We start from the raw sequence: 22029 nt of genomic DNA on the forward strand, positions 1-22029 counted from the left end.
AACATTGATGCAATGTATGGTATTATGCAAAATCTAGATACATAAATATAGTCATAGATATGTAATATAATAAATAAATAATAGATATAGATAATACAGAAATTATCAGTGTATGATAATAGTTGTTTAAGACATGTGTAAACAATGACAGGTCAGAATGTTTCACAGCAGAAGGATAACAAAGAATGTCAAATGCATGCCTGAGATCTTTTCTGAAAGTTCATAAAGTTATGTTAAAAGTTAAAGTTAAAATATAATCGATTTATCAGACATCTTTTCATAGGATTGCAAAAATTCAGTGCCTATAAAAAGGTTTCACTGCCTTGGAAGTTCACATTTTATAATTATACAAGACTCAATCATGTCAAAGTGAAAGAAGATCTCTGCAATGTGGTCTCAATTAATTACAAATATAAAATCCAAAATAATTGATCTCATAAGTATGTACCCTCTTTAATATGACACACTGGGGCAAACAATTGGTTTTAGACGTCACCTAATGAGTTCAATGGAAATCACCTGTCTGGAGCATCTATTGATTGTAGTATAAATGGCCCTTATATGGAAGGTGCAGCTTGTTGTGAGATATCGTCATGACCTAACCTACACAATGAAGGCAAAAGAACACTCTGCGCAACTCTGTGAATAAGGGCTTGAAAAGAAAAAGTCAAGTGAGGGAGACAAGAAAATATTCAAGTCACTGAATCTCCCATGGAGTCCAGTTAAATCAGCCATTAGAAATGGAAAGAGTATGACACAGCTTTAAATCTGCCTAGAGCAGGCCATCCACAAAAACTGGGTGATCATGTAAGAAGACGAGTGAGGGAGGCCACCAAGGGACCTTTGAGAACTTGGACCAACTGTTGTCCAGCTGCTTTACCAGTCACAGCTACAGTATATGGAAGAGTGGCAAAGAAAATTAACGCACATGACATCTCAGCTAGAGTTTGCCAGAAGCAACAGGGGACACCGGAGGCAGCTGGAGAACGGTATATGGTCTAATAAGAGCAAAATAAAGCCATCGGACTAAAGTCATTCTTGGAAACTGCACATTACACACCATCCCCACTGTGAAGCACGGTGGTGGCAGCATCATGCTGTGGGGATGCTTCTCTTCAATAGGTTCTGGGAGGCTTGTGAGGATAAGATGAATGCAGCAAAACAAAAGGAGAAATCCTGGATTGAAACCTGATGCAGTGTGCAAAAAAAAAAAAAAAACTGTAACTTCAGAGATGGGCGGCACAGTGGCGCAGTGGGTAGCGCTGCTGCCTCGCAGTTGCGAGACCTGGGGACCTGGGTTCGCTTCCCGGGTCCTCCCTGCGTGGAGTTTGCATGTTCTCCCCGTGTCTGCGTGGGTTTCCTCCGGGCGCTCCGGTTTCCTCCCACAGTCCAAAGACATGATTGGCGATTCTAAATTGGCCCTAGTGTGTGCTTGGTGTGTGGGTGTGTTTGTGTGTGTCCTGCGGTGGGTTGGCACCCTGTCCGGGATTGGTTCCTGCCTTGTGCCCTGTGTTGGCTGGGATTGGCTCCAGCAGCACCCGTGACCCTGTGTTCGGATTCAGCGGGTTGGGAAATGGATGGATGGATGGATGGAACTTCAGAGATTTGATAGATAACAACCCCAAACATAAAGTCAAAAGGTATGCAGGAATAGCAACAATGTTAATGTCCGGGAGTCGCTGAGTCAGAGTAAAGATGTCACTCCAATTGAGAATTTGTGGATGGGCTTGAGAAAGGCTGTTCACACACAACCAACATGTTACCTGACAGGGCTTCAGCAAGTTGGCAAAGAAGAATGGAAACAATTGTCAGTGTCCAGAGGTGCAAAGCTGATAGAGACCTGTGCACACTGACTCAAGACTGCCATGGCTGACAAAGGCACATTTACTAAATCCTGACTTGAAGGGGGTGAGTACTTATGTGATTAATTACCTAGTACTTTATATTTGACTACTTTGCAGGGATCTGCTTTCACTTTGTCGTTAAAGAGTCTCTTTCGGCTAATCACTGTCAAAAAAGCCAAATGAAATCCACTGTGATTAAATGTTGTATTTCGATAAAATGTGAAAACGTCAAAGGGGGTGAACCCTTTTAAAAGACACTGTAAGTATATAAGGGTGTAGCTATTAAAGGAAAGACTCTGAAGTCTGGAGATCACCTACCAGCCAGCAGTCTATCATTCCTCTTCGGAATCACTGCTATACGGTTATCGTAATCATGAACACTCCCAGATGTGGATCGTCCCCAGGATGTAGCTGCAGAATCATTTCTACCTGGAAAAAGAAAAGAAATGAAAAAGGTAATAGGTTTTGGTAATAAGAATTTCAGGAAGTATTTATGCATTTACCAGTGCAGTATTAAAAATGACAGTAAACCTAAATCCACGTTCTTGTGATGAGATAGAAGGTTAGAGTGCAATGGTGGCAGTGCAGCTGTACTTAAATAAAGGAATCTGGCTACATTCACTTGGGCTGTTTCATAAAAAGCAAGCCACTTTCAAAGCCATACTGAAGATGAATATGAAGATAATGCTTTGAACTTAATGAACTGAATAATCGTTTCAATATTTGTTTAAAATGGTACCTTACTGTATATGCTTTTAAACACCTTGGAAATGCCTGAAAAAAGGTAGTTTAATCAGAAAACTGGTATTCTGTGGCTTATGAATCATGTGTTTGTAACTCAGATACTTGTGCTTTTGTACACAATAGCATTCAACTGGCGACAGAGAAATGATGGTTTATGTATCACTGTAACATGCGCAATCACCAATAATATTTTATTTGTCTCAAAATACACCCATGATACACTTTAATATTAATAATATGTCTAAACTTTTTGCCTGGCCTGGCTCCACACATTAAACCCTTGACTTTTCATTTTGGTGATGTTGACCGATTCGCAGACACAAGTATAACATATAACATATAACAAAAGTATTTTGTATTGCAGGTTATCCAGAGTGTTGCACTGCAGCATATACAGTCATATGTAAAAGTTTGGGAACCCCTCTTAATTCTTTGGATTTTTGTTTATCAGTGGCTGAGCTTTCAAAGTAGCAACTTCCTTTTAATATATGACATGCCTTATGGAAACAGTAGTATTTCAGCAGTGACATTAAGTTTGTTGGATTAACAGAAAATATGCAATATGCATCATAACAAAATTAGAGAGGTGCATAAATTTGGGCACCCAACAGAGATATGACATCAATACTTAGTTTAGCCTCCTTTTGCAAATATAACAGCCTCTAAACGCCTCCTATAGCCTTTGATGAGTGTCTAGATTTTGGATGGAGGTATTTTTGACTATTCTTCCATACAAAATCTCTCCAGTTCAGTTATATTTGATGGCTGCCGAGCCTGGACAGCCTGCTTCAAATGATCCCATAGATTTTCGATGATATTCAAGTCAGGGGACTATGACGGCCATTCCAGCTCATTGTACTTCTCCCTCTGCATGAATGCCTTTGTAGATTTCAAACTGTGTTTTGGATCATTGTCTTTTTGGAATATCCAACCCCTGTGTAACTTCAACTTTGTGACTGACGCTTGAACATTATCCTGAAGAATTTGTTGATATTGGGTTGAATTTATTCGACCCTCGACCTTAACAAAGGCCCCAGCCCCTGAACTAGCCACACAACCCCACAAATGATGGAACCTCCACCAAATTTGACAGTAGGTAGCAGGTGTTTTTCTTGGAATGCGGTGTTCTTCTTCCACCATGCAAAGCGCTTTTTGTTATGACCAAATAACTCAATTTTTGTCTCATCAGTCCAAAGCACTTTGTTCCAAAATGAATCTGGTTTGTCTAAATTAGCATTTGCATACAACAAGCGACTCTGTTTGTGATGTGAGTGCAGAAAGGGCTTCTTTCTCATCACCCTGCCATACAGATGTTCTTTGTGCAAATTGCGTTGAATTGTAGAACGATGTACAGATACACCATCTGCAGCAAGATGTTCTTGCAGGTCTTTGGGGGTGATCTGTGGGTTGTCTGTAACCATTCTCACAAACCTGCACATATGCTGCTCCTGTATTTTTCTTGGCCGGCCAGACCTGCTGGGTTTAACAGCAACTGTGCCTGTGGCCTTCCATTTTCTGATTGCATTCCTTACAGTTGAAACTGACAGTTTAAACCCCTGAGATAGCTTTGTGTAGCCTTCCCCTAAACCAGGAGACTGAACAATCTTTGTTTTCAGATCTTTTGAGAGTTGCTTTGAGGATCCCATGCTGTCACTCTTCGGAGGAGAATCAAAAGGAAGCACAACTTGCAATTGACCACCTTAAATACCTTTATATCTCATGATTGGACACACCTGTGTATGAAGTTCAAGGTTTAACGAGCTAATCCAACCAATTTGGTGTTGCAAGTAATTAGTATTGAGCAGTTACATGCATTCAAATCAGCACAACTACAAGGGGACCCACATTTTTGCACAGCCAGTTTTTCACATTTGATTTAATTTCATACAACTAAATACTATTTCACTAAAAATCTTTGTTCAGAAAACACCCCAGTACTCAGATGTTACTAGGAAATGAAAGACATACCACCGTTATCTTTTTTGTTGAAAGTAAATTATTATGCAGGCTGAGAGGGGTTCCCAAACTTTTTCATATGACTGTAAAAACCTTTGAGAAATGTGTATGTAGTTGTGACAACTTAAACATTGTTTCAGAAAATTTGCCAAAGCAACAGAGAAAAACTGAAATAGCGGAGTAATGGGACGAAGCAGCTCGCTCAGTGGCAGAGCAATTATTTTAGTATATCAGGGCATCACCCTTGCTTACATACAGCTCCAGAAAGATTTTAACATTTGATGGACTCGTCGTATGACTTGGTCAGTATGCTGCTGCTTAACTAGACCAAATCTAAACAAAAAACAAGATCTGAGAGGAACATTTAAAGAACCCATGGGTGGTCATAATCCCAGTATTTTTGCTATTCCAACTTATCTGGCTTTATGCTGTCTATGAATTGTGGCCAGCAGAGGGTGCTCCAGCCACCCAAACCCCGACACAGACAGACGCAGACACTATACAACATGGCTTTAATACTGTGGGGAAGCGCTTTTGTCTTGTTTCCTACTACACCACAGTTTCCAGGCGCCAAACACAGTCCTTTCTGCTTCCTCTTTCTTCCTCCACTCCTCCTCTGGCAAGATCTGGAATCACTCCCAGGTGGGGTGGAAACCCAATGTAGGACTCTGCAGCTTCCCCGGTGGTCCCCACAGAACCCATCAGGGTTGTCCTGAACTCCAGCTCCCATGAAGCCCTGTGGGAATCCATTGAGCCACACCATTCCAGGGGACTTGCCCTCTAGTGCTCCAGTGGAGACAGTGTCCTGTGCACATCTGCTCCCCTGCTCCTTCAGGTATATCGGCCCCCCAGCCAAGCAGAGGTCACAGTCATCCATCACAGAATGTAAATCCAAACATGCTAACTCATACCTACTTATCTTTTTAGCACAGATATGCTGGCTGCTATGGAGTTATAGAGTGAGTGTGGAGTACCCGTTAGTTAGAGGTAAAAAAAACAGCTGGATTGCAGTTCACTTTGTGCACATTTTCTCTAACTCATTATGTAATTAGGTTGACTGTGGTTGATCTTCAGCTTTTGTACTTAAAGGAAGTGCCCCCATTATAAACGTGCTCTAAAATCTTGTTTTCAGAAGTTTGTATTCATAAAGGTAGATAAACATCTATTGCTGTGAAATAACATGAAAAACATGTTGCTTTTTTAATATTTTTTTTTAATCAGTAAAAAATTAAAGGTCACACCGAGTCAGAGCCTACCCATGTGGTATGAGGTACAAAGCAGGTAACTGTGAGACAATTTAAGTATTAGGTCATAATAAATTCTTTGAATATCATTATGCAACTGTTACAATCCATCTCCTGATCTGTTTTGCCAGTTCTTTTTTGTAGCTGGGAAATTGGGATTAAAAAAAGAAAGTGGGCTTTGCTGATGCTGTGACCCAGCTGAAATGTTAGCATTCATCTGGCTTTTATAATATTTTTTTTCTTCTGTTTTTTCCTCTTTCGCTAAACATTAGTAAACTTAAACATGATATCAATCCATTATAGAGTACAATCATCTGTACCCATGTTCCTTCATGCCAGGTCAATTTAGAGTCATCCATAAAAGCTAAGATGCATGTCTTTTGAATAATGGAGGAAATCACATTACTATGCCCACAAAACAGTCTGGATTAGAACTGGGACCAGTAGACAAAATGTTGTAACAATGGGCCAAAAGCAAAAAACAAGAAGTACGATGTACTGAATGTAGGAGCTAAATCCTTCAAGTTAATGTTATTGGTAAATTTAACTGAGTTTTTTGGTTATTTTGATCTTGAATATGCCTTAGCTTTTACATAGGTAATGGAAGATTCTGTTCTGTTAGCTCTGTGTGACAACAGTATAGCTCTTAAAGAAGTTACACAGCTAGAAAGAAACATGAATTTTTAGTGAGATAGGCATTAAGAGCATGTAGTTTACTGACCATTATGCATGTTACATGCGTAGGTCCTAGTGTGTGTGATAACAGATAGAAAACTTAAGAAATGTAGCCTAGATAGTTAATCCGGAAGCAGAATACCACAGACAAGACGTTTCCCTTTTCCATTTTTTACATTTATCATCAACTTTTTCCCTTATTTTCTGTGAACTGTTTGCTTTTAATTTCACTAAAATTTTATTAACAAAGACACCCGGAGTGTGTTTTTTTTTTTTTTTGTAAAATGAGTCATGCAACTGCTGGAATGCCTTTTTGGTAACTTCAATCGAACTATTTGGAAACCCTCAACAAATGCAGCTACACCTAATATACAAGCCAAAAAAAATTTGGATGTGTGCATCAGTGGGCTTTGCGTCATAGGAACCAAGTTACCCGAACTATTCTATAACATTTCAGTAATTGTTTACCACTCTGATGCTGATCTTTCAGATATAAAATAGGTCATTACGATAGCAATTGACGAGATTAATTCATAATTAATTGCAGAATTATGGTATCTGAGAGCTCCTTTAGATGGCCCCTTTCTCTTGTACAATTTGGTTCAAAAACTAATCAGCATATCGTCATCTTATAACAGGCTTAACTTTCAAGTTTGGTATTTTTCCGTCCAGCCGTTTTAGCTTATGACCATCCTCAAGAAACTGTGACACACAGACACACACATACAGACACACACACACACATCCATCATCAATATATCGACGTTTTCAGTATCAGGGGACCGTAAAACATTGAGGAGGAAGGCGCAAAGCAAAAAACAAAACAAAATCATTGGCAAAAAGAGAAAGCACACTAATCTTTTACCAGAAAGCTACCATACAGAAACACACTCACAAAGAGGTATCTGTAATCTCGGATAACCAGGAAGTACACGACACTGAAATTTTATACTGTCACGGAACTGAAGTCAATTACTGAAGTCAATTACTAAGTCAGTTACTACCTGAATAGTAACATCTTAACAACTGTATGGTGTGATAAGCTGAGTCCTGAGTCAGTTTTAAAAGTAAAGCATTGTACAGCTTTAAACTTTTCAACTGAAAATAAACGTAAAGACTTGTCAAGTTGGACAGTAGTGAAGTGTATTCTGGGAAAGCTGAAAGGCAAAGTAGGATATTAGAATGTTTTGTATAGCCAGCGTGTTTTCAGGTTAGTGCAGCTTTTGATTCCCTTAGGAACTGACCTTGTGTGATAACTTTGTTTTGAAAAACTGTAAACGTATTGGCCGCTTTGCTAGTGGATAGTAAGCCAGGTTTGTGTGCTTAATTTGAGTGAGAAGGGGAGAGAGAGTGACTGTCTTTTGTTAGACCTTTATTTTAATAAGATTGTCAGTTCAGTTTTTGGTTTAGTTCAGTTGGTGCTTTGTTGAAAGAATGGAGTATTTGTTTCATTTGCTGCCTTGCTGACACTTTTCGATGAAGCCATGGACATTTACATGAAGCCTGCTATCTGCATAACTGTTGGACACTTTTCAACGAGCCGGCAAGAAATCTGTCTTCATTTTTCAATTAAAAATATATATAATCTGTAACAATGGAACTGGACCATCTGGGAAATGTCATCCATAACTGCATGAATACTGCATGAGCCCATCCAGATTGTGTAATTCTTTGCTTCTTTTGGTTTTGCAAATAAACAGTATTTTTAAGTAAAAGCTTAAACTCAATGTCTCTGTCCAATATGGATTACTATTTTTGCAAAGTGCTAGAATTGTTCATTCCTTATTTAGCTGCAGTTCTTCATGGGCACGGAGAACGCTTGGTGAATGATGGTAAAATGGGTTGACGTAAAGGAGGGAAAACAAACACAGTCCCATTCAGCAACCTAGGGTTGAATATGTGGGTACAATATGGAGACAGGTAAGAGGCTACAGGTGGCTTTGACCTTTCTTCCTAACCCTCTCCATTAAGAGAATAAGGTTAGTTGGTACCTTTCGTGTTAGGTGCGTGTCACAGATGATCTGTTGTGGTAAGAGGCACTTTACTTTTAACTACTGTAATGAATCAGAAACAAATTTAGCAACACAGAGACCTATGAAAGGAAACAGAGATCCTTGAAACAGGCTTAACAATCATAACATTTATTTAAAGATAGCAAATTTGAGGTTGTAACACGTGACTGTTAATTGGATTATTGAGATATTGATTTTTTTATAAGGTGTAACTTTTATGTTTTAAAAAGGACAGGGCTCATTTTCTGTGTGGCAGATAAGCACATTGTTTCATAAATATATGACTTGAGACTCTTTGTATTAAATACTATAACCAAAATTAAAATGATTGCAGAATTGTAAAGTACATGTCAATTGGGGAAAAAGTCAGCATTCATTTTCCCACAATAATGAGCCACAAGAGAGAATGCTGATCAGTTGAAGTATATGAAAAAAACAGAAATAAACAAGAGAAGGTTTCAGATTTTATTTTACAAGAAAAGAACAATGAATCTGACAGAAATCACCAAAAGTGTTGCTAAAGTATTTCTGACATCCACCGTGGCCACTGAAGTGCATTTGCTTCTTGCTACTCCTTCCATGATTGTTCACTTCCTTGTCCTCTGTATGTTGTCTGGTGTAAATTTTGTTAAGATTGTGTGCCAGACGGCTGGGGACCCGACCCAGCCGGGACGGTCCACGAGAGGGACGATACCTTCCCTGGGCCACGAGATGGCAGCCGCCCTGGTCTGCTTGGGGGCCACTGGAACAGAGCCTGGGAAGATCATCCTAATGGGAGGACGTGGCCACCGCCAGGGAGCACCCAGACGGTTATGGAACCCTGGATGGCAGCACTTCCACCACACCAGGAAGTGCCGCCGGAAAAAAATCCCAGGGGAACCCGGAGTGCTTCCAGGTGCTCATCTGACACTTCCGCCACACCAGGAAGTGTTCTCAGACGGAGCACCTGGAGCCCATCTGGGTTATTATAAAAGGGGCCGCCTCCCTCCACTAGACAATACGGAGTTGGGAGGAAGGAGACGGAGCTTGTGAGGAGGGGAGTGGAGGTCAGAGAAGGAGAAAAAGAAACAAGTGACAGTTGTTGGTGATAAGGCATTGTGGTGCTTAGAGAATAATAAACGTGTGTGTTTTGGACATTCTGGTGTCTGTCTGTCTGTGTCCGGGGGCTGGATTTCCACAATTGTAATTAATCAATAAAAATTTTAGAGGTTCATTTACTTTGCCTATGAGCTTATTCTTTTTTTACCAATATCTTTTACTACTCCATGAACCAGTTCTTGTTATCAATTGTGGAAATTAACACTTTCTAAAGAATTCTGGATATCTCAATACACATTTCTTTTTCTCAGGGATGGTCCAGACATCAGTGCAATACAATTTGTCCTCTCACAGGATCTCATTTTGACCTTCCTGGTCAAAATGAGATCCTGTGAGAGGACACACTCCTTGAGGTCTGCAGGGAGATCAATCTAGGGCTATTACTTCTGACCAGTTTACCCAGTTATGGATCAGCCAGAAATATTGCCATGGCTTAAGTTTATTTCTTGTTTATTTAATACTGGTATATTTTTAATTATTATCCCTCACATGTTTTTGTTAATATGTCATTCTTTTATTACTGTTGTGTTTATTTATTATTTGGTATTTATATATTGTGTACGTATTCTATTTTCTTACATTCCTTGTGTTTTGTAAATGAAACCCTTAGAGGCAGGGCCACCCTTACATCACAGATGAATGACACCCTCAGTCTTTATATTTAGGTTGGGGAGCTGGTCCTTCTGTAGCACATTTCTACAGTTGTGAATAATGAACTCTCTGGTGTCCAAATTTTCTTTGCATCTGTCTTTGGATTTTGATTATTGGATTATGGTTTGAGACTTGTTTGCTGTAGTTTACCATTTTAGGCAAACCCTTTTGCCTCATTTCTGCTATTTTTGTTTTTCATTTGTTTGATATAAATACATCCTTTACTTATATACAAGGTTTACCAGTTGCTTCCCCTTGAGAGGTATTTTAGTTATGTTGGAACATCAATTTGAATTTTTAAGGCCTATTCCCCAATTATACTATGTACAGGTCAAGACCTGCCTGAGGATTTGGGGTCAGGCTGCTCAGAGTAAGGCCAATCATTATGAAGGTTAGTGAAGGTCTTAACCTTTTTGTAGGCCTTTTTGAGGCCTATCACTCCTTTGCTATTTTGTATGCATTTGATCACAACAGATCCAAGGTGGAATTTTAAAAGGAGCTACAAAAAGAAAGGACATAAGTTCGCATCTGAGTGCAGCCAAAGAAAGAACTCAACTCTTTGAAAGATGGTGAATTTGTATAAAGTGGAATTGAGTTCAAGGAAGTAAGGCATTCTGTTAAAAGAATACTTTAAATTGCCATTAACTTTTAAGAACCCTTGTAGGCCGTCACGGTTTAGTCAGACTGAAACAAACCTCTTTCTTTTGTTTTAATGATATCTTGGTTTTGGCCTCATTTCTCAAACCCATTGATAGAACAGTCACAATATTTGGTGTGAGAGACACAGACAGAGAGAGAGATAAATATTGTGCTTTGCAGTGAAAAAGTATTTGAACATTCCTCATTTCATCTCTTATTGCACATGTTTGACATTGAACATTTTCAAATCTTCAGGAAAAATTTAGTATTAGATTATAGACAACTAAGTGAGAAAATAAATAACACTTTCTCAACTTATGTCATTTACTGAATGAAAAAAGTTATTCAATGCAAAATGGTATTGGGTGAAATAGTGATTATCCCCTTCCTCTTAATAACTGGTTACCCCACCTTTAGTTCCAGCCAAGAACTTCCAATAATTCAATCCCAGCTTTACACAACACTGTGGAGGAATTTTAGCCCACTCTTCTTTTCGGAGCAGCCGTAATATCAAAGAATTGGCTGGGATTTGACAATAAATCGCTCATTTAAGGTTCTGCCATTGCATCTTTATTGGGTTGAGGTCTGCACTTTGAGTAGACAAGTACAAAGCTTTAATTGTACTTCCTTTGAGCCATTCTGATGTGGACTTCCTTTTGTGTTTTGGATCATTGTCCTCCTGCATGACCCACCTACGATTTTCCTGAAGAATTTTCTGATGATGTGTAGAATTAATGGTTCATTCAAATATGGCAGGATTGCATTTTCCCATCAATATGCTACCACCACCATATTTGACTGTTGGTATGATGCCCTTACTATACAATGTTGTATTACTTTAAGTTACACTTAACGGGATCTGCATCATCCAAACAGTTTCGATTTTGTCTCATTTGTACATTGTGTCAAAAGTTTGGGATGATTCAAGTGTTTCCTGACAAATATGAAACGAAAATTCACACAACTGTCTTCTTGGTTAGCAGTGGTTTTCCTCATAGCTACTCTCCAGTGAAGCCATTTGTTTTTATCTGATTGTAGATTTGTGAACTGTGACATTTACTGTGGTAAGAGAAGCCTGCAGCTCTTTAGGTGTTTTCTTATTATCCTTTGTGACTTCAGGGACTATTTCTCACTGAACTTTTGGGAAAAAAGTTTGTCAGTCTGGATATCTCTGGGAATGTTTACTGCTGTTCAAAGTGTTTTCCATTTGAAGGTCATGGCTGTTATTGTGGTTTGGTAGAGTTCCAAAGCCTTAGAAATGTCTTTGTAGCTCATACCAGACTGAAAGATATTAGTAACTTTTTTTCTGATCACTTAAGGAATTCCCCTTGATTGTGGCATTATGTGCTTATTGAATATTCTGCTGTCAGATTGACTGTAATTGTAACTGTCAAAATAATGGTGGTTTATACTGAGCAGAGCTGCTTTTGATCAAACTTGGTTCTTATCAGTTAGTTGACTCCAGTTTTCCCTTTATTTGGGTTTATTGACCTAAGGAGCAATTACTTTTTCACACAGTATTAGTTGGTATTGGAGAAGTTTATTACATAAATGAAATGGGATTAAAAAATATGTCTTCTTCACTCAGGTGCTCTTTATCTAACACTAGCCAAACTATCCATTGTTACCAGGATATATTTGTATTATGGGTAAGGTAAGACAGAATATACTTCTGTATGTTTTAAATGTGAACCTTTTTGTCAATCCTGACTGAAAGTTAAGTGGCCTATCCATTATCTACACCAGCGGTTTTGAAACTTTTTGTCTAGTGGATCGTTTTTTACTTACTTGTATACGAAGTATAGGGAAAGTACTGTAATCGTCCAAAAATTTGATTTCAAGATTTTGATGAATCTCGACATTTTAGACCTCCCTGAGTCCGAAAATACAATTTTTTGAATTATGTCGGTGTGAGTGTGTGTGTGTGTGTGCGTGCGCGTGTGTGTTTATGTAAACATGATAACTTGAGTACGCTTTCACTTAGGTCAACCAAATTTTGCATAGAAGCATTAGGTCACAAAACATCGATTTCTATCAACTTTTGACCTATTTCTGCTGACCGGAAGTGGTACTTTACCTTTTATGCATGCAGCTGCAGAGTTCGATTTATTCAACTTTACTTTAATAATAATTGTTCAATATATTATTAATTTGATTTGATTTGTTGTTGTTGGTTCTTTAATGTACATAATATAAAAATATAAAAATTGTCTTGCGGTTTACTCCTCAAATATAAATCCCCATCTCTGAGTATACAAGAATGTCTAGGGGAGACCACTCCCAATTTTTATTATAGTAAATGTTCAGGGACTGGAAGAGGTTGTAGTATATATATACAATTTGAGCACAAAGTGTCTCAGTAGCGGGGTGTATTCCACCTAGGAAGCAAGCAGCTCTTGACGAGGGACGGGGTTTCCTGGGAGTTTACAGCCGCTTGTGAACTGGGGTCTCTGAAAGGCAAGATTGTTTAACCAGACATATTACCACTTCTGGGTATAATATCAGAAGTGTTAAATGAACCAGTAAGATTTCTTAGACACCACTTTATGGACTAGCAGTCAGCAATAACAGCATTACCTTCCTTTTCATTTTCAGCGCAGCCCCAACAAAGCTCTCAGCCACAGCTTATGGCAAACGCAAATTTGTATTCCTTGAGCTGTAATGACCTGTACTGATATCTCTTCTTCCATTTGATGCCTCACTTTCCGTGCCAAACATGATTCTGTCTCTGGACTGATTATTGTGGCCAAAAAGGCAACCTCAGCTGTGCGGCAGCAGTGCCAACCACTGCATCACCATGAGATCAAAGAAAAAAGACCACAGTCAGAGACGCGCAAATGTACATCTCTTCAAAACACAGCGATAATGCTGAAATCGTAGTCAACACTCAAAAAAAATGCGTAGGTCATTTTATATTAATTTATGTCAGAAAATATTGTTTTGTGTGCTTTTCAGAAAACAACCCAGCAGCAGTTTAGCACTCGCTGCACCTGTCCCCCCAGCACTGCCGATGCCAAGGTCACACACAGGGAAATGCACGCAGCAGCAGAAGTTTTACGTTGATTTATGTGAGAAACTATTGCTTTGTGTGCTTTTCAGTTTTCTGGAAAAATATTCAGCCCTGGGAGAAAAGGAAAAAAAAATCACCGACTGGCCACTGGCTCTCCAAACTATCTATGCTGCTGCATTGCACTTTTTCTTCTGTCAAAAAAGATAAAGATGCCTTGTAAACAGTAATAAATCTTTCATTATTATTATTATTATTCCATAGGGTCTCCTGTGTTTGGGAGACGGTGGTGGCGTCAGGCTCTTTCAAGGTTTGTTTTCACTCTCCACATGGCTAATTATGCATGCATAGGGCACGCGCCTCCTTCTTTTATATTGATGTGGAATTTGAAGATTGACCTGCACATTTGGCGGCAAGCAGAGATATTTATGCTGTATTTGTTTCATAAAAATAAAATTTGAAAACCTGCATTATTTACTTATCAATTAAGCTCCTTACATTGAGTTCACGTGCTATACACAGTATTAATGTGCTTTTATGGCTTTACATTTTATAGCGTTTGTTTTTACAGAAAATGTAAAAAAACTGCTATGAATACTGATGCAATAGTAGTTCACCAGCTGCCTTAGCACCTTTGGTTTCCATCAAGTCTGCATGTTCAGTTTATATCTGCATGAGTTTTCTCTGCTAACCCTGAGATTCTCTCAGTGTTCTATTCTGCAGTGTGTCAGCCAGTAGAGTGCGATCGTGTGCTCTTCATAGTGCCAACTACGGCCTCCGTGAGATCAAAGAAGACAGAATGTAGTGAGAGATACACAAGCTTCGCAACCAGTCTGTAATGCACATGATCAGCATTATATACCCGGGGGGAGGTCATATCCAATGTTGGCAGTTACAGCTCTAGGGAATGTCACGCTGGCCTTGTAAAGTATTATGGAACGCTGAAAAAATAATTCAACAAACAAGGATGAATGCCAACGCAGCAAATTTGCTGCAAATAATGCTACATCGAAATTCGCTGATCAACCTTAACAGAGGCTAATGGGTCGATTTAGTGACAAAAGTCTCAAAAATGTGTTTTGATAAATTGAAGCCTACAAAGGTTCTCCTGCATTTATACCTTCCCAAAACAAAACAGTGAATGAAAAGACAAAAGAAATATAAAGTTGTTGTTCATGTTGTTTCAATTTAATGAAACTATATTTGACCTATTTTGTTTCTACTGTCCTTTGTATATATGACTGATTCAAAAAATGAGTGTAGGTTTATCGGGGGGGGGGAGTGAAAGCTCAAATGCTACCATGATAGCAAAAGTGTGAGAACCACTGCCTTAATAACTTTGAAGTGACAAGCTCAATGGACCTGGCTGTGTAGAATGGCTTGCCCACCTCTAATAAAAATTCATCCCACAGTTCAACCATCTCTAAACCCCGGACTGTTTTTCCTGCTGCATTATTCTTTGCTCAATTCCCTTTCAACTCTAAAATCAAAGGCACCTCTGGCTCAAGGCAGCACTTTGGCAGATATGGTGCAGGTGAAAGTTAATGTAAAGAAATGTTTTACTCATGAGAAATAAACATATTATGCATATTAGATAATTATGGGGTTTGATGCTTGAAAGTACATCTCACGACTTGTCAAAGTTCATATTGAGACAGAGAAGTAATTAAGAAGGCTGATAAAATGTCGAGTTGCATATCATGAGTTGTTAAGAACATGGCGGAGGAAGTTAACCTTAAGCTGTACAATGCTTTTGTGAAGCCTTTTCTGTGCAGATTTAAGTTCTATGTTACAAAAAGATATAACAGTACTAGAGAAATCCAGAGTTACTTGCCTAATTCTGAGGTTCAGGCTGAGAAGAAGCACTGAAGAAGCTGAATCATTTTCATTTAAGCAAATTGAGATTAAGAGATAAAAATATCAGAAACATGCTGGTTTGCTCAAACGATGATGAAACTGTGCAAAACACTCTTCTCCATAAAGCATAGATGAACACTCACATTAATAACAAATGTATGTGAACCCGCAAAAAAGCAGACTATATACTGTAACTATTCAAGTTAAATTACACAAGACCGTAATTCTAAAAGAAGCAGGCAGATGATCTTGCACAGAAGAGCAGATGAGATACAGTAGTCTATTGTACAAAGTAAGATATGAGGCCTAAACCAGAAAAGGGCAAATCCAAAAAAAAAGCAGAAGTAAACAAAAAAAAAACAGGTGAGCAATCATTAAAGTCAAATCAAACCAAAACAATAGGTAAAGTTAAACCAAAAAACACAAAGCAGAAGGTCAAAAACATGAAAACCTAAGTGAAGAAAACAAACTGCTGTACAAGGTGAGGTCTATTTGAGCTTTAGGAGAGGTCAGAAAAACAACGTTCCAGCAAGCACCATCCCAGTATTCCCAGTTTATGTGCCCTGCCACCTCTATAGTGTGACTCCTGTGCGATAATCATAGGATAAAAACGGGAGAGACTCTAACTAAACGTTAGGCACACGGAGGGACTAGGGATAGCAAAAACCTGCTGTCAAGAATATGTGATGTGTGACATTTTAACAGCCATGCTATAAATGACTGCTTCAAGCATGTAAAAGTGTGTCCAGAGTTTAAAAAATAAAAGGGGATGACTTGCAAGAGCTTTGTGCTCAAGCAAATAAATACTTTCGATTCCGATTCTGGTTTCGCAGAGTTTACTGCAGTTCCTTGTACTTCGGTGGATGATCTAATGTCTTATGAGCCAACCTCTTTTAACACCTTTGACTAATCTATTCATCCTACTCATCCCTAAAAAAATCTCTCTTTCATATCTTACAATTTAAGCTGTCTAGGTGAGCTTTCTTTTTGTATCACTTTGAACACGACATTAGGAAACATTTCACAACTCGCCCACTCTGTCTCTCCAGCTTATGCCTCTGTCCACTGTCCTTATGAGATGTAGTATGGCACCATAAGACTCCCTGTGATATAAAAACAGAGAGTTCCGTAACCTGGGTGCTGTAGAACTAAAGGCTTGATCACCCAGTGACTTGCATTTAGTGTGTGGGACAACAAGAAATTCAACATCAGATGATTTTGAATTGAGACAGGGTGTATAGTATTTTAACATATTTGAAATATAGAAAAGACCACTACCATTAAGAGCCTTAACCGTTAACAGAAGAATCTTGTAAGAGATCTGATATTTAACAGGCAGCCATTGCAAGGAAATCAATGAGGTGGTTATATGTTCCCAAGGTTTAGAGAGAGAGGTTGGGAGCATACGCTGATAATGCGTTGCTGCACCCACCACATGACGAACCACCTGAATTGGGAGCCGAGTGCAGCGGGTGACACCTCAGCACCACACTAGTTCGAATGGAGTGTAACAGTGTGGGTTTTTTTATGATGGCTGGAGTGCCAATTCTGTCACCAAACCTCAAGTTTTCCCTGCAAGTTGGAGGACTTGCTTGCAGGGCTGGACGCAGATTAACGTCATACCCAGGACGAAGCAATTGCAGGTTAAGTGCCATGCTCAAGGGCCCAATGGCGTTTACGGGATTCGACTCAAGGTTTAATGTGTGTTAAAATTCTACCTGCAGAATTCTGTACATGTTGTAATAACAGTATTTCTTTTATATAACTGCACAGTTTAACTTTTGTCAGGGTTTTTCTAGCATTAAACTGTAATGCACATAATCAATTCAATTTCATTTTCACCTTTACCTTTATATCCTCACTCTCTATAATGGTGCTGTTCCCTTCATAATTTTAAATACTAGACCTGCGTGAGTCCTGAGTTTGCTTTAACTGGTTCTGTTCGCTTGAATCATTGTAAATAATTCTGACCTTCACACCTAAATGGGATCTTTTTCACACTCCAGTGTCCTTTCAAAGTTATTCAGGTGTGACAAGCAACTCAGAGAAATATCTGGCTCTCAGTTGGTGTCAGTTCTTACCTAGAAGGCGGTCTTGAGGGGATGGCTGCCAGTTGCACACTACATGGCTGCAGGCAAACTCCATTGCTGGCACTTAAGCTGCCACACCGGAGCTGAAACACAAGACAAGCACATTTTAATGCGACTGAAGTAAGGTGATGAAAATGAGCAAATAAGAGGTGGGTAGTGCAGATGTTTTGGAGATAGCTCTGTTAGCATAATTAAATTTGCCAACATTGCATTTTTTTATTTTCAAAATATACATAGACATCGTCCATAGCTTACGTGCATGAATTGAGTGCATATGACAGAAATACCCTGCTGACATCCATTTTAAGATCAAACAGAACAAAATAAATGATAAAAAAATCATCTTTTGTACTAATTCACCTAAAGTTTCTGTCTAAGAACGAAATGCTGCTTATCACAGACACATCTACATTTACATTTATTTGCTTAGCAGATGCTTTTATCCAGCGACTTAAAAAAGAAGTTGATCTAATCGAGTAAATTTCAATGTGGGGGACTATTTGGGAACAAGTTTTACAGGACAAGGGTACAAAATTGGCCACTACAAGTAAAAAGCTCAGAACAAAAAACAAGCTTTTTACAATTCCTAAGATACAAAAATGTAATATCAATTAGATAGACATTCACAAAACAACATTCTTCAAACACCTGACAGAATCAGAAATTCAAATTGAGGTAAACAGCTCATTCCACCAGCTAAGTGATACACATGGAAAGAGTCTGGATTGAGATTTCATGGCACACAGAGGTGGCATTACTAGACATCGTTCAGTAGCAGACCTGAGTGGGTCAGAAGGAGCACAGGACCTCACAAGTGTCTCCATCACCACGCTGATCCATTGAGCACTCTGTACACAATCATCAATAAGTTGAATTTAAGACATGCTGCTACAGGGATCAATGCAGTGATCTGAAAAGGAGTGACATGTCTGTGCTGGCTGGCTGAACACCATTTTCAATCATTTCAAGTGGTTTGGTGGCATATGCAGGTAGAGAGTTGCAGTAGTCCAGAAGTGGAAAGACCAATGCTTGGACTAGGAGTTCTGCTTTGTCAGCAGTCTAATCTTGTAGATGTTGTATGAGTGCCAAAATTATTGTGCGAAAGTCATGTTGATATAGCTGTTTTATACAACATTTAACAGCATCACTTTACAACAGTACTTTTGTTACAAGAACAACTATTACAAGAACAAGAAAATACGTACACATAACTCCAGTTCTTAAATCCTTACACTGGCTCCCGGTTAAGTTTAGGGCAGATTTCAAAATCCTCCTTTTAAAATATAAAGCATTAAATGGCCAAGGTCCGGCTTACTTGTCGGAACTTATCATGACTTATAAACCAGAGCACACATTAAGATCTCAAGATGCCAAGGATTAATAAAATAACAGTGGGAGGTCGAGCTTTTAGTTACAGGGCCCCTAAACTGTGAAATGGTCTGCCTGCTACTATAGGAGATGCCCCTTCAGTCTCAGCTTTTAAATCCCGGCTGAAGACTCACTACTTCAGTTTAGCATATCCTGACTAGAGCTGCTGATTAACTGTGCAGACTGCATCTCTGTTGTTAGTCATTAACAATAAAACATAAGTAACATGATCGTTATAATTGGATACTAACCCTCACCTATTCTGCTTCTCTTCTCGGTACTCAAATGTGGCACTTGGTGCCACGGCCCACCTGTCAAGTTGTTTTGCCTGCCTAAGGTAAAGTCATTCCTAATGGATGATCGCGGGAATCATGGGAAGGAGGGGTCCTTTCATCGGATTGGCTGGCCCAGCGCTGTTTCAGCCATGGAATGGCCAAATGGGGGAGGCAGCTTGATGGATGAGGTCTCCAGGCCTCTAAATATATCCAAATCTTCTTATGTGATATCATCGACTGTTAAATTCTGCTCCGTACTTCTAAAATTTTTATTTTTATACTGTATTGAGGATTTGTTCTGTTCTGCTTATTGTATTGTATTGTATTGACCCATTTCTTTTTGACACCCACTGCACGCCCAACCTATGTGGAAAGGGGTCTCTCTTTGAACTGCCTTTCCCAAGGTTTCTTCCATTTTTCCCTACTTGGTTTTTCTGGGAGTTATTTCTTGTCTACTTAGAGAGTCAAGGCTAGGGGGCTGTCAAGAGGCAGGGCCTGTTAAAGCCCATTGTGGCACTTCTTGTGTGATTTTGGGCTATACAAAAATAAATTGTATTGTATTGTATTGTATTGTAACATTACGCTCCCAAAGGCATTGTACAGTTCCTGGTATTATTATGAAAAACAATTTCAAAGGGCAGAAAAAATATATACAGGATGGGTAAAAGTAGGCTTACAGATGGTTTGTATGAAAAAAATGCATGCAGGTTATGATTATTACAATAGCTTTATTAACTTATCTCTCTATTATAATAAAAAATCCTGGGATGAGACAGGACTTTTTAGCCTGAGACAAGACGTGACTTTTTCAGAGAGATACTTTCATATCCCACGAGGCGAGACTTTGTGCCAAGAGATTTAACCATACCCAGCGCTGGAAATAAAAGAAAAACAGTAGATGACAAAGTAGAACGTCGTATCTATCTATCTATCTATCTAAAGAATTCAAAAACGTTGGCGCCCTACACATGCAGAGGAGGTTAGAGATAATGAAAGTACGAAATTTCAAAAGTCTCAAAAAAATTACAGTAAAAATTGCATTAGCGCAAACAAACGGAAATTATTACTCGCTGAAATAACAAAAAGAGATTGATTATATTGTTCAGATTTAAACTTTAAGTCGGAGACTTGTAGATCGTCTAATTCGTGTTGCCATCATGGAAAAGTAGTGTTTCTTCCCAATGAAGATCCGTAGCCACGAGAATTAAAAGATTTGTTGTTTGGTGAAAGTGAAATCCACATACGCAATCGGCAGAGACGTGAAGTGGGTGGTGCGTAGCACAGGCCGGAGGGTTTGGCAAGCGAAGCAAGCAGGGGGCAAAGCCCCCTAGTTATCTTTTAAAAGAAGACAAATAATACAGATATATAATGCAATAATTAATAAATAAACAATAATACAAGAAAAAACTCTGTGTTTCGCTTACTCACAAATGTAAACCTACTTTTGCCCACCCCTGTATATATATATTGTCAGACACGCGTGCATAGTGGACAGCTTAAGGGGCTCTGGTGATTGTAATTTCATGCTGCTCCAGGGGTTGGCACTGTGTCCTTTTCTCTTCCTCCTTCTGCACCACTGACATCACGTTCTAGTGTCCGCCTAGACCCGCCTGTTCCTGCTGGAAGGACATAAGACTGTAAGACCTGCCATCTTGAGACAGTTTAATTGGGAACTCGCGTTTCTGCAATTATTATGTGTTTGATTATTACATTCCAAGTATACGGGATCACCAGGGTGGTGCCCCGACTCTTTATCGTGGTCCGTCTGTTCTCTTACTATAAAAAGTATATATATATGTATATACAGTACATATATATATATATATATATATATATATATATATATATATATATATATGTATATACAGTATATACACAGTATATATGTATAAGTGTCTGTGTGTGTGTAGAACTGGCTCCTTAGATTCAGTAATTATAGGCCACAAATGAGTCAGTCAGTCTGTCATTGACTTGCAACAACATTGGCTCAATGCTTTTGATTTTTGGTCCTAAGCTTATTGTCTTATTGTCTCTGTCCTCAAGTGGAATACACAAGACTACATCATTAAAAAAAAAAAATCTAAAATATATGTCTTGCCAAAAGCCATTTTGGAGTTACCAGGATGTGTTGAGAAGCCTCTGCTCTGCCAATGGACGATTGTGATTTGCTATTGTACAAATACCCTATATATTTTTTCCAATGTAGAGAAAAGCCAAGCAAAATGACACCTTTTATTGGCTAACTTAATCCAGGAAGATAACTGTCCATCTCACATCAATACAAACTAGTTTTAAATCAACTGTGAATATTTTGAACATTACCAGTCACAAGTGTTGGGTCTTATGTGACCCCATCATCATTCCCTTTATGCACCAATGGACACGGGCACATAAAAAGCATTCAGTCACATGCAGAAAGCAGATGATTTTGCATGGCAGGAAAAGTCACTTCAACAGGCCTCTCAGCAGTGAATGACAAAGCAGACAAAGCAAAACTAACTCCATACAACTAAGAAGGCCACATTTATGTGGTGACAGTCACATTTAAATATAATAATAATAATAATAA

The 22029-nt window shown here is 38.9% G+C and overlaps 1 protein-coding gene across 1 annotated transcript in view; it reads right to left on the bottom strand.

The window, feature by feature from the left end:
• si:dkey-9k7.3 (circularly permutated Ras protein 1) overlaps positions 1-22029 on the bottom strand; it is a 123191-nt gene that overhangs the window by 94380 nt on the left and 6782 nt on the right. The window contains exons 2-3 of the mRNA XM_028793788.2: positions 17809-17900; positions 2163-2273 (exon numbers count right to left, since the gene is read on the bottom strand). Coding sequence (XP_028649621.1) covers positions 2163-2273; positions 17809-17872 — 175 coding nt within the window. The 5' untranslated portion in view covers positions 17873-17900. The remainder of the gene's footprint in view (positions 1-2162; positions 2274-17808; positions 17901-22029) is intronic.

This window comes from Erpetoichthys calabaricus, chromosome 2 (genome assembly GCF_900747795.2).
Source record: "Erpetoichthys calabaricus chromosome 2, fErpCal1.3, whole genome shotgun sequence".
NCBI classification, from domain to species: domain Eukaryota; kingdom Metazoa; phylum Chordata; class Cladistia; order Polypteriformes; family Polypteridae; genus Erpetoichthys; species Erpetoichthys calabaricus.